Source organism: Solenopsis invicta, chromosome 2 (assembly GCF_016802725.1).
Source record: "Solenopsis invicta isolate M01_SB chromosome 2, UNIL_Sinv_3.0, whole genome shotgun sequence".
NCBI classification, from domain to species: domain Eukaryota; kingdom Metazoa; phylum Arthropoda; class Insecta; order Hymenoptera; family Formicidae; genus Solenopsis; species Solenopsis invicta.
In genome coordinates this window covers 26,242,419-26,256,525 of record NC_052665.1, presented here as the reverse complement: position 1 = coordinate 26,256,525, position 14,107 = coordinate 26,242,419, and the positions used below count along the sequence as shown (strand labels likewise).

The 14,107-nt window shown below is 32.2% G+C and overlaps 2 protein-coding genes across 2 annotated transcripts; one reads left to right on the top strand and one right to left on the bottom strand.

Annotated features, from left to right (window-relative positions):
• Positions 1 to 1,525: 1,525 nt before the first annotated feature.
• Positions 1,526 to 6,670, bottom strand: LOC105203971. Its single transcript, XM_011172938.3, has 4 exons — positions 6,102 to 6,670; positions 5,806 to 5,970; positions 5,510 to 5,659; positions 1,526 to 3,818 (listed from the first exon to the last, which is right to left on the bottom strand). Exons 1-4 carry the CDS (start codon positions 6,231 to 6,233, stop codon positions 1,560 to 1,562), a joined length of 2,706 nt encoding a protein of 901 aa, XP_011171240.3. The 5' UTR covers positions 6,234 to 6,670; the 3' UTR covers positions 1,526 to 1,559.
• On the top strand, positions 6,662 to 12,282 carry LOC113006009. The gene is made up of 6 exons (XM_039457906.1): positions 6,662 to 7,096; positions 7,849 to 7,994; positions 9,647 to 9,742; positions 9,818 to 9,883; positions 10,730 to 11,012; positions 11,287 to 12,282. Exons 1-6 carry the CDS (start codon positions 6,913 to 6,915, stop codon positions 11,781 to 11,783), a joined length of 1,272 nt encoding a protein of 423 aa, XP_039313840.1. The 5' UTR covers positions 6,662 to 6,912; the 3' UTR covers positions 11,784 to 12,282.
• The last annotated feature ends 1,825 nt before the right edge of the window (positions 12,283 to 14,107 follow it).

Genomic DNA, 14,107 nt, shown 5'->3' with positions numbered 1-14,107 from the left:
AAAATTATTTTCAAACCTCTGAAAGTCTCTAAATTTTTCTGAAATTTGAGACTTCAGAGATATCGCTGAAAACAGCGTTTTCATGGATTCTCACTTTTCAGAGACTTTCAGCGATAAATCTGAACATTCTTTTTGAGTTTCTGAAAGTCTCTGAATTTCGCTGAAATTCGAGAATTCAAAGATATCTTTGACAATAGCGTTTTCATGGATTCTCACTTTTCAGAGACTTTCAGCGATTTATCTGAAAATCGTTTCCGAGTTTCTGAAAGTCTCTGAATTTTTCTGAAATTCGGGAATTCAGAGATATCGCTGAAAACAGCGTTTTCATGGATTCTCACTTTTCAGAGACTTTCAGCGATAAATCTGAACATTCTTTTTGAGTTTCTGAAAGTCTCTGAATTTCGCTGAAATTCGAGAATTCAAAGATATCTTTGACAATAGCGTTTTCATGGATTCTCACTTTTCAGAGACTTTCAGCGATTTATCTGAAAATCGTTTCCGAGTTTCTGAAAGTCTCTGAATTTTTCTGAAATTCGGGAATTCAGAGATATCGCTGAAAACAGCGTTTTCATGGATTCTCACTTTTCAGAGACTTTCAGCGATAAATCTGAATATTCTTTTTGAGTTTCTGAAAGTCTCTGAATTTCGCTGAAATTCGAGAATTCAAAGATATCTTTGACAATAGCGTTTTCATGGATTCTCACTTTTCAGAGACTTTCAGCGATTTATCTGAAAATCGTTTCCGAGTTTCTGAAAGTCTCTGAATTTTTCTGAAATTTGGGAATTCAGAGATATTTCTGAAAATACTATTTTCAAGGATTCTCACATTTCAGAAACTTTCAGCGATTTATCTAAAAATCATTGCGTCTGAAAATCCTTAAATTTAGCTAAAACTTATGAGTTTAGAAATGTAACAACTTTTATAGCTTCTGAGTTATTAAATGTTTTCAGCGGGTTTTTAAAATTATTTCTATATCACAGAAAGTTTTTCTAAGAAAATAATGCAATTTGGAAAATTTCGTCTCACCTCTCATGTGTTAAGTGATTTTTAGCTGTTTTTATAATATATCTCAGAAACTAATCAAAATATCAAAAAATGATTTATATAAAAGTTTTACATTAAAATTACCTCTATTTACCTATGTCAACAATATTTTAAAAATTAATTGTTGTTAAAAATTAAAAAATATTTTTTATAAACCTTTTTTTAATATCTTGAATAACTTTCAGGTATAACAAAAGAGCTGAAAGCCTCTTTATACATGAGGGATGATTTCACCTCTTAAAATTTTGAGTTGTAATTTATTTTTTTTTATTATAAATTAATTTATGTAACCTATATGTAACATACAAAGTATCATATCTGTAAAATCACAATTTGACATTTCGCAAAATTGCCGTGTAATAATAGATTGCATTAATATTTCTAGAAAAAAATATATATATATATTTAATACTTATTTGCATTTTTTACGATGTACATATAGTAGGTATATAATACAATTATAAATAAAAAAATATGATATTAATGTCATATAACATATTTATTATTTTATAATTTAATCACCGAGACATCCATATGGAATCGTGCAAACGAAAGTACTATTACAATTTAAAATTACGCATGGTCTTTTTATATTTTCAGGTTTCTGTATAAATAATGTACCGTCGTTTAAATTACATTTTTTAATATGATTAATTTTTACATTTGTGGTCAAAATTAGTCCATCACTTTCAAGCATCACTTTGCGAGTAAATAATATATCTGATAACCGTCCATCGTCATTGCGTATTTTACAGATGTTAGTGATTATACCAATTTCCCCATTTATATTTTCGACTACAGAGTCGTTCTTTTTCTTTGAATGTCCATATGCTGCGATTGTATATCTGATACCACCACATACAATTTTTTTAAATGTAAAACATTCTCGTACTCGTATCTGTCCCAAACATTCTTGCTCTTCGGGAAGTAAAGTGTACGGAACTCCTGTACCTATCATGACATAATTTTTGTTTCGATAAACGTTTTGCACTCGGTATTTACTTGTACATAATTCATCACAAAATTGACGAATTGCTTTACTAATGACTAATGACTTTTCAAAAATAGGAATACTTTGATAAATTAATAATCGGGATGCAACTTGCACAGCAACGCGAGCAGGGCTGGTTTGTAGATTTAAAAGTATCCTATTTTCATTTTCAAATCCAAAAGTGTTGTGTGCCCACAAAGGACCCCAATTGCGAACACTTCGACATAGGTGAAGAAGGAGGTGCACATTATAGGACATCTCTTGTTTCCCAAAATAGCTTTGAAACTGAACGACAAACTTTATAAGTAAATTATGTGCAGTTTCTAACATTTCGGAGTTAATAGATTTTTGCAAGAGTATGTTCAATGCTGACACAAATAGAGCCAAATGATGTCTATATTTTTTTGATAATACGTCACGCAAACAAACTAACGAATACAAAATCGTCCATGACCTCCACTCGGAGGCTTTCCATAGCCGAATATCTTTCAAACTCCTCGGTGTTCTTGTAATACACTTTGGAGTTTGAATTGACATTAAACGCGAATTGATAATATCCATTTTTTGGGGCGAACCTATATAATAATCTTTCCCGAAAGAATTTAATAAAATATCCATATATTGCCGTTGAACACCTAAAAGGCAAGAGTGCATGTACTCAGGATCAAATCCATCTCCGAGATCAAAATAATTTAAATTCATGAGACAGGAAGGTCCCCATATTCCATTTATATCATTTCTATCTTTGGCGTTATAGGCTTTAATCATATCCCTTTTTATAGATGCATCTGTTCTATCAAGTGGAATATTAGTAGAGACTGTGTATTTTCGTAAAATACGACTGACACGGCCTTTAGTCACCGAAACACCTTCTGTTGGATGTTCACAGAAAGTGCATCCATATTTACCATTGCACTGTTTCATATTTAACATTGCTGATCTTGCCATTGAGTCAACGGAGCAAAGTAATGGAATTATCAAACTGGTTATAGTTACGTTATCGCTTAAATTCCACGAAATTCCTTTTAAAGATAATTCATTCGCTTGGTTAACGAATGGCTGCAAAAATATATTCATATTAGGTTTATGTTCGTCAACCCATAAACCTACAAGAATCATGTTTCTAGAACGCATGTTAATTGGTAATTCGTTGAGCATGACATAAATTGGCCAAACTGATGAGGTACTTGATTTTCCTGTTGTGCATCCGTCTGTATTAAAAGTATACGACAAATTGTACCTGCCATTTAGTAAACCATTGGGCGAGTCCCACTTTTTATACATATTACCATCAAATATATCATTAATAGTGCCATCGTCGTATCTACGTCTATTAAATACTTCCTCCAAGCCTTTTATTATGTGTGACTGTTGTAATAAGTTTCGTAATTGATTTTTTAAATCTAGTTCCAAAAAAAAAGATTTTGTTTCTGAAATTTTAGTGTGAATTCCGCACTCGCAAATAAAATCTTCCATACGTGATCGTTCACCCGCATACTTCTTGCAATTCGGACAATAAACATGATACTTAAAATTATGTGATTGCGTAGGGAAGTACTGTAGTAATTGATATTTACTATTAGGCAAAAGGTTTTTTTTTTTAAAAATAATATTTATAGCTTGTAACATGCAAACAACAGCGTTCCAAGGAAGGCAGAATCGCATCGCCATTCTCATACATATAAGTATGGTTTCTCCTCGTGTAGTAGTGGTACAAGAACACAAAGTGTCATTCAAATTCGGATCATGGTATTCCGGTTCACTTGTTCCAGTATGCGTGATCTGTGTGATAAAAACATATTGAAAATGAGAATCTTATGTAGAGTATGTACATGAGAAAGAAATTTTTTCACGTCTGATTAAAAGATCGTTTATTTCAATTGAATAATTAAATATTAAGCACAAGAAAAAAATTAAAACAAGAAAAAACTTGTGATCGCGCATTTGCATAAATACAGCTAGTTAATATTTATCATGTTTTTTTAATCAGCATATTGTATAATCGAATCCCAATTTTCATTCCGTGACTTTCTTAATTTTATTATTATATCTAGTATTCCTTTCATAATATGTCATTAGCGGCAATGTAGATTCAGAGAGAAAATTTGAAGTACGCAAATATTTTGAAAAATATGGAAGATACAGAAAAATGTTTCCGATACAATTTGTATGGTTGGAAGAGAGACAAATAATAGTACGATTAAACTGTAAGCTAATTATAAACTATTGATTTCTTTTCAATTATTTCCTATCTTAATAATTTTATAAATAATCAAAATAATAATCAGAGAAATCATATTATATATAAAATCATATAATTCCATATTCTTATAAAAAAATGTGGATCATCTCTAAATGGCTTACAAAATTGATTTTTTTCTTAAAACTAATTTTAACATTAATTGTTTTCCTTCCAACCACACAAGTAAATTTTGTCTCAAACATTTTTCCATATTTTATATATTTTTCGAAATATTTGTCTGCTAAGATAAATTAAATTATCCAGCAAACGCAAATAATTAGAAAAGGATAAAAAATAATTTATTTCGACATTTACGACTTCAAATTTTTCCAATCTATTTGAATAAAAAATGAAAACGTGCGAATTCAACACAATGAAGAGATCATTTCATATTTCAATTCATTTGAATTCAAAAATAATATAAAAGGGTATAATCAATCTAAATTCAAAATAATGAATAATGGGACTGTCTCATTCGGACACAGACCCGATTGACCACAGTCACCCAGCGCTTCGTGCCTAATTTTTCATTGATTAAGCGTATGAGTGGCTGTAATCAATCGGGTCTGTGTCCGAATGGGACTCACCCTAAATAATGCATTTTATATTTAAATTTATTTGAATCCAAAAATAATATTAATGGGGATATGATTACATCCGATTTCAAAATCATGAATATTTTATAATTTTATTTTTCAATCCACATTTTATATTTCAATCAAAAAATGCTAAAATGTAAATTTAATAAATTAAAATAAATTATAATTTTTAATTCATTTAAATTCAAGTCCATTTGCTGGGTAAAATTAGATTTAAATAAGTCACTCTTTATATATTGTATACACACATTAGTGCCAGTTTAAAAAATAGAACTGTACTCAATGTAGAAAATATCGCATAAACCTCATAGAACTGCATAGAAAAATATATATTGTTTAATATGTTATTTTTTTAAGGTATTTTATACATTGAATGCAGCTCTATTTGACATTTTTACTAAAGTGTAACAGATAGACCAGAGAAGTACAAACTATTTGTCTTGGCTGCGCACTGACTTTATCTAAATCTAAATTCAAAAGGTTGAAAATTACAGCAGATTGCAATAATATTTGAAACATATTGTAATACTTTCTACTTCATTTGTTGACTGAATTAATTCCGGCAAAAATATTCGGACTGCACTGCACATAATCAACATTAATATCGCTCAATCATTTATACATATATTTACATTTTCAACTGCCTCGTCATCAAAATCGTTAATATATCCCACATCGTTCCAGTTCCATTCTTGGATATTTGACAAGTCGTCTTCATATATCTGATCGTTTTGTATTGTATTATTATTCGATAATGCCTCCTTGTCATCACATGGCACATTCTGTACAATATTTAAATTCAGAAATACTTTCATAAATGTGTGTGTGTGTGTGTGTGTGTGTGTGTGTGTGTGTGTGCGCGCGCGCGCGCGTACGTGTGCGTGTATAGGTGTCTTATTGCCTACTAAATCATCACTGCTTGACTCACGCTAGTCATTAAGTTATCATCACTTATGTTATTGTCCTCGACATCACTTTTATTTGCATCATCTCTTAACGGACTACGCATTTGAGACAAATGTAAGACGGACGTGGATGGCAAATTTTGTTGATTGTTGTTTTGTTGGTTTATCGAGCAAGCAAATTGTGCTGTCTGGAAATATATTATTTTTAAAAATAGTTATTACACTGTATATAGTTGTACAAAAATAAAATATATAAATTATATCTGCAGACATACATTTAGTTAAAGTCATGTTTAATAAATATTGACAATTTTCTTACCAGATTTTCTTGTATTGATTTGGCAATAAACAATTGTTTCTTTCGATAGCAGCGAGAGAATAACGTCTGCCGTGGTATTGTCGATACATCACAGTTCGCACAATAATAATTTTTATATTTATTTCTGGGCATTTTTGAATCGGAACCAATTTAAATATAATATTTATGATTCAATAATAAGCAACAAAGCACCATAATATTCTTAACTAGCTACTGTTTTTAGATCGTTTGATACATCATGTGGTAAGCGCTTATGCCTATTACACAATACGTCAAGTACGCCAGCATCGTAATTTGTATTGACCAATCACAATCGAATGTGATGAGAATACTCAGCTGTGATTGATCAATTCTTAGAGCTAGTGGCTTGTGGCACCGGCATATGACGTATTTGTTTGTATTGCCTGAACTCATCCCCAAAAATGTTAGCACTTGAAACGAAATAAATATATATTTAAGCGTTGGAAAAAGAGAAAACGTAGATGCTGAGTGTACAAACAGTGTAAATGCAACATAAACAGACCTATTGTACAACAGGCTCTAACAGGAATGTTGAGATATTCTTCTAGATCATCCAATCAAACCTTTAGATCTAGAAGAATACACAAATAACAGCGAGCGCTCACTCAAAGCGTTCAGCACACTCAACGCGCCCATTCCTAGTAACACTTGGGATTTTGTGCTGATAATTGTGATATTGATACAAATTGAGAGAATAAGAAGATCGAAAAGAAAATCGAAAAGAAGATCAAAAGTACTTGAGAAGAAAAATAATCCTTTATTTAACAACTACGATCGTCATAAGTGCACGATGTCATTTGCACGAGTATGGATTAAAAAAACTGGAAAACAGGAGAATGTTTCAATTCACGATCTCGTGCAATTTGATGCTTCGCGATACTATTCTGAGAAAGAGGACGCACGTTCAAAATTTGTATTTTCTGTACGAAGGAAAGAAGGTGGGACAGTAAAATGCCAAGTTCTGGCAATTGCAGGTTAGATTTATACATTACTATAAACTATAAATTATTTTTTTAACGACTATTCAAGTAAGAACGCATAATGAAAATACGCTTCTAGTGACAAAATTTCTATGAAAATATAAAAAAATATAATAATTCCTACATAAAACAAAATAAATTTTTTCAATGTGTAAAAATATTCAAACAATTATTTCATATCGCAACATGTAGATTATTATCGTGTTATCAAACTATTAATTTTATGTAATGAATATGTACATTTTGTATACATATTTAATTGGAAAAGAATTAATGACTATTAAGCATTAAAGTATATTCAAGTATTATAAAGTTTGTTTTGTACATAAGTGTAAAATAATTATTCTTATTCCCTCTTCTATAAAACTAGCAATAAAGGAAACACAGAAATTATCCTCGACAATGTCCTCTGTCATTAAATGCCACTTGTAACAATAGTTTCAGCAATAGTTTTATTGCAAATTTACAAGAATAATTTGTAAATTTTAATCTTATAAGTTTTTACTTTTTCTTGTTCATAAGAAATTACAAATGCAAAATAACTTATTTATGTGTATATTAATGACCAAAGATTACATAAGTAACAAATATAAATATGATGTAAAATAATATTAATGAAGTTTATAGATATTAATCGTTAAAAAAACAAGTATAATATATAATATCACATTATACAAAGATTACAAATTAATAATATACCTATTAACGAGGGAAAAACATTTTTTTTACGTTTTATATTTTTATAGAAACTTTAAAGGAGTTAAAAACAGTTATCGAGACAAAAAGGGCCAGAATCCCAAAACTCGTTGATTCTGCTTTTGATACCACAGAGGATGAAAATTCTGAAAAAGAATATGGTCTTGAAAAAGACAGCTGCAAATCAAAACATAAGGTACTTTTCTTTCAGTGAAAGTGTAATATGTATCATGTAATGAAATACAATAATTATGTGTGTGTGTGTGTGTGTGTGTGTGTGTGTGTGTGTGTGTGTGTGTGTGTGTGCGTGCATATATATACTTACATATTCATATATATGTGAATATGTAAGTACACACACACACACACACACACATACTTACATATTCATATACGTATGAATTTGTAAGTATATATATGTACGCATACACACACGCGCGCGCACGCACACATACGAGGTGTGTTCAAAAAGTATCGCGAATTTTGTGTTTTTTCAAAAATTATTTATTTATTCATGAATATCTATTTTGTCCCCTTCAAAGTAATCCCCATGAGATATTATACACTTGTGCCAACGGTTTTTCCAATCTTCGAAGCACTTCAAAAAATCATTTTTTTTTATCTTGTTCAGCTCCTCCTTCGATGCCGTCTTTATCTCGTCAAGCGTAGCGTAACGTCGTCCTTTCATGGGCCTCTTCAGTTTAGGGAACAAGAAAAAGTCACAGGGGGCCAGATCTGGGGAATACGGTGGCTGCGGCATCATTAGTGTGTTGTTTTTGGCCAAAAAGTCGCGCACAAGCAACGATGTGTGAGCAGGGGCGTTATCGTGGTGCAAAAGCCAATTTTTGTTCTTCCACAAATCCGGGCGTTTCTGGCGGATTGCTTCGCGCAAATTGCGCATAACTTGCAGGTAATATTCCTTATTGACCGTTCTACCTTGTGGCAAGAACTCATGATGCACCACGCCCCTGCAATCGAAGAAAACTGTCAGCAAAACTTTCACATTCGACCGAACTTGGCGCGCTTTTTTCGGTCTTGGTTCGTGCGGCAGCTTCCATTGAGATGATTGAGCTTTGGTTTCCACATCATAACCATAAACCCACGATTCGTCACCAGTTATGACCCTCTGGAGCAAATTTGGGTCGTCGCGGACAGAGTCCAACATCTCATTAGCAATGTTCATGCGATGCTGTTTTTGGTCGCAATTGAGCAATTTTGGTACGAATTTCGCGGCGACCCGTCTCATGCCCAAATCATTGATAAAAATCGAATGGCACGAGCCAATCGATATGTTTAGGTCCTCAGCAACTTCTCTAACGGTGATTCGACGATTGGCCAATACCATTTTCTCCACTTCATTGATTTTTTCGTCTGTTGTTGAAGTGCTCGGGCGTCCGGCACGCTCTTCGTCGTTCACATCTTCTCGGCCTTCTGAGAACATTTTGTACCACCGATAAACGTTGCTTCGGTCCAAGGTAGCTTCTCCGTATGCCACAGTCAACATTCGGAATGCATCCGCGCACTTAATTTCGTTTTTCACACAAAATTTGATACAGGTTCTTTGATCCATTTTTTTGAATAGGTAAAAATCGAAGACGATCCAAAACGTGCAAGCAAAGCAGCTGTCAACAATTAAGTGAACATTCAAAATGGCCGAGCTTGTCGGCATAAGTGAGAGACATGAGTACCAACATAACGCCACAAAAAGATCGAAATTCGAATATACGTAACCCGCGAAAATTCAAAATTCGCGATACTTTTTGAACACACCTCGTACACACGTATGCACATAAAGACGTATTTAGTTTGTATATACATATTTATGTCATTTGGAACCTACTGTTCTAGAAGAAGGATGCAAGTTCTAAACAATCAAAAAATGATAAAGAAGCAACGATAGCTTTTTTGAGGAAGGAAATATCGGATAGCTGTAGTCAAGCTTCTGTACGAGATAAACTTAATCATTACAAAATAATGATGTTATGCAACTTTTATAAATTATTATTCTTCCAATTATAGGTTTTTTATAAGCAGCCCAACGTACAAAAAGGAAAAAAAGTTCAAGACGTATTGTTTAAAAATTCAGTAAGCATAAAACTTATAAACTACAATCAATGCCAATTAATGTTATGCTGCTCTTTTGCTCGCTCGCTCTCTTTAACGCTTACATGCATCTATACTTTTTTCTTTTTATTTCATTTGTAAATAGTAAATAAAATTGATTAGATTCAGTTTTTCTTTTTATTTATATTATGTAATTATATTCATGACATGCAGTTTTTAAAGATTGGTCTGTATAATGTATACAATATTATAGTTATATTCATTAGCATTTTATTACATTCAGTTCCATAATCTCTATCTCATCATTTATATTATTAAATGTAACATGTTGTTATTCTTATATACTAATATTTACTTATATTTTATCAGTTGAAATAGACTTATATATCCTATGTATGAACCTTAATACTTTATATCATTATTGTTATTGTTTTCTTCATTTATTGTCGAGATTTTCTCAATACTCAATTGTTTTTCAATTGTTTCGATACATTGTATTTTAAACTGTACTGTCACATTTTTATTATTTTTTCTTACTGCATTATCTGTTAGTAAGGGTGAATCCCATTCGAACACAGATCCGATTGACCTCAACCACTCCCACGCTTGATCAGTGGAAAATCTCTAGGCACCGGCCACTGTGGACGATCAGTGTAGTCAATAGGATCTGTGTCCGAATGGGGACAGTCCCGTTGGTAATGGGGAGGATCTTGTTTGGATTAATTGCAAACCACTCACAGCGGCTGGTATTTAAAGATTTTCTACTGGTCAAGCGCTGTGGTGGCTTGTGGTCAATCGTATCCACCTTAAGTTGTTCTTCTTGTGTCATTTATTTTCCTTTCATAAAACTAATTTTATGTCAAATAGAAAAAAACATCTAGCGATGATTCGGACAAAGATAGTGATAAAAATTCAGTTGAAAGTGCAGACTTTAACGAACATTTAGATGTAACTACCCATGCTACAAATGCGATCGAGGAAGAAAACAGGAAGTTACGGGAATTGTTGCAAAAGAACGATATAGAAATACAAGCAGCCAAATCGGAAATTTTGAATTTAAAAAACAAATACGATAATTTGCTGAAATCCAATGAGTTTCCTGTAACAGAAAAAACTGCACGCAAACTAATAGACCTTGTGAATATGGCAGGTAAGAATGAACTTTTTTTAATTTTAAAATTAATGAAGTATTAAAAAATTGAATTTCGTATTATTACAATTCAAATTATTTGTTAGCTAAAATAATAAATATATCTAAGTTAATGATGAGAACATTAACTAAGGAAAATGCAGACATGATAGATATGAAAAAAGTTAAGTTGCTAGTCATCTGAAAAACAATTGTTAAATGTATAACAACATGCATAATTGTATTTTATGTCATATTAGTTTGTCTTGTTGTTCATATACGAAATACATAAAAGTTCCAGAAGTAGCTGAGGCTGTTGAAGCAGCTTCTGGAGCAAATATCGTGGACGAAGAAAATAGTGAAAAAAGGCCACAACTCAACCAAGTTCACCTTGGAAGCGGTATAAAATGCAACAAAGTCGCTTATGAAGACGCACAAAATGTATCAGCCCCGGCAAAGTTCGTGTCGATCATGAGTGTCGGTATTTGGGGCTACGAACACTTATCAAAAAGATGTGTAAAACAAACGAAGCATGTGAAAGATGATCGATTAGAAATGAGCCCTGTAAAAGTGGGAATTTTAAAAAGCTATTTTATAAAGTGGCTAGAAAAGAATGGTTACCGAGATAATTCTAGGCAGCACGAATTGCAACAATTGAATGTTTATTTAGGTCGTGCCATTACAGCTGCGCAGAAACATATAAATCTCCCATTAAACCAAAGAAAACGTAAAATATCCTTTACCGAAGGAAATGAGGAAAACTTCTCTAAAGTGACTATTCTTACAGATTAATTTCTCAATTCGTTTTTTGAAGTAGTAGAAGATCGAGATAGAAATTACTTAACTATTATTCTATCAAAGGAGTACACGGATACCCATTTCATTTGTGAAACAATTTTTTATGTTCTAGTGATCCTAGCAGTATAAAATTTTACAAGTTAACATTTTTTAACTAGTTTAATTTTTTTCAAAAACTTTTAGATGACTGTGCCTCAAACAATGAAGTTTTATTTTGAGTTAACTAGTTTTTAAATAAGGGTTAAGTACGTTTATTCATATGTATAAGTAAAATTGTTACTTAAGCCTAAACTTAATTATTGTATTACACAAAAACTATATTTTTTTTTTGAAACACGAGTTATCAATGTTTGTGTTTGTATCTTTAAAGGGAGTCTAAATCTAATATTACAATGGCGCTGTGGTCAAGTAATTACATATATATTTTGTTGCAATTAAAGCATATAAAAAGCGAACGTAATCTATTAAATATATATATATATATATATGTATAAGCTATATCACCAAAGAATATGGAAATAAATTGTATTTTCAATATACACATGTACGATTTACTTTTAAAAGAATTACTAGTGTTTCATTAGTAAATATGTTTAAATTATTATATAAATTGGTGGACGTGTTTTTATAATAAAATAATTTTATACTTATTTAAGAGACATTTTATAGTTACTAATTTATACCTTTTCAGAAACATCAGATTTTTTCAGAAATTTTCAGACTTTTTTCAATCATTTTCAATTTTAGAAATCACTGAAAATCTCTGAAACTTTCTGAAATTTCTCTGAAAATCTTTAAAATTTTGGACACGTTTCAAAGATTTTTAGAGAATTTTTCAGAAAAATTTCAGAAATTTTCAGACTTTTACAGTGATTTTTCAATATTAGAAATAACTGAAAATCTCTGAAATTTTTGAAATTTCTCTGAAAAATTCTCTGAAAATCTCTGAAACGTGTCCGAAATTCTAGAGATTTTCAAGAAAATTTTCAGACGTTTTCAGAAAAATTTTCATAGAAATTCAGAGAAATTTTTTTACCAGGGGCCCCGGCGGGCCAGAGATCTTCTAAAATTTTTAATTGAACAATGGGAAGGATGGATCAGCATTGTCGGGGACGTAGAAGAAGAAGCGGCGCTCGTGAAGATGGAGATAAGAAACGAATGTGGGAGCGGAATACTTGACGTCAAGGACATCCTCGTGGAAAAAATTAGGCCACGCTCAAGACTCCGAAAGAATCCTGGCATATGCATACCCTTCGTTTTAACAAAAAGGCGTATAAGTAATAACATTAGTATTAGTAACTATTATTCATCAAGTAGGTAGGATAATTAAGGTTAAGCATTAAGCGCAACACACGTCGAAGAAAGGGACTCCCCGGTTAGGAAATTCATCGAGTAATAAAAAATTTTTGCATACATAAAAATGGAAGGTCATAAGTATTACAAACACATAAATATATATATATACATGTATACTTAAAGCGATGAATTTCCTATTGCAGCAAATACATATAGAATGAGGGAGGCTCTCTGTCGCGATTGGCCAGAACTAGAAAGGGAATGTCGCGAATTATTCTGGGAAGACTTTGTGTACCTGAGCAACCTTCGGTGCGTTACCAGCTTAGGAAACTCAAGGATATTTCAACATTCCGAAAATTGTTCAAAAATTTGCCACCATTGTTACTTAACCTTGTCATCGGCTACGCGACTTAAATATGAACGCCTCTATAAACATCATTTAGTCCACATAAACGCGGTACGCAATCATACCTACTGTGCTATCTGCTACATGATAACTGTAAAGGTCAAAGCAGTCGAACGATGTGAAGGCTGCCTCCAAAAATTTGAGCAAGCCGATAGAGTGTTTCTAAATGCCGGAAACGGAATACCGGTAGTAGCGACTCTAGGCGAAATCCGAGATCTGTGCGACCGCAGTATTACGTATGTGACGAGAGGTGCATAAAATTAAATTAAGAACAAAATTAAAATCCGATCTCTCGAACATACCGAACTAATTCAAGAAAACAAGGGAAGAGAGCTTTTCCTCTCTTGTACTAAAGGTTTCAATAATCACTACTTGATCGTCGATTGCAGTACACAAGGATGTCGGTCATTTTCAACTCCTGTTGGCCAAGAAGAAACCGAGGAGAAGAAACAAAAGAGGCCTTGCGCGCTCTGAATACTGCTAGACTTATAATGGATCTCAAATGCGTCACCACGATAAGCGGACGCCCGATGTATCAACGATTCGGCAACCATTGCAAGATTTGCGAAAATTGCTATATAACAATGTCAAACGAAATGCAAAAAGAACATGTGGC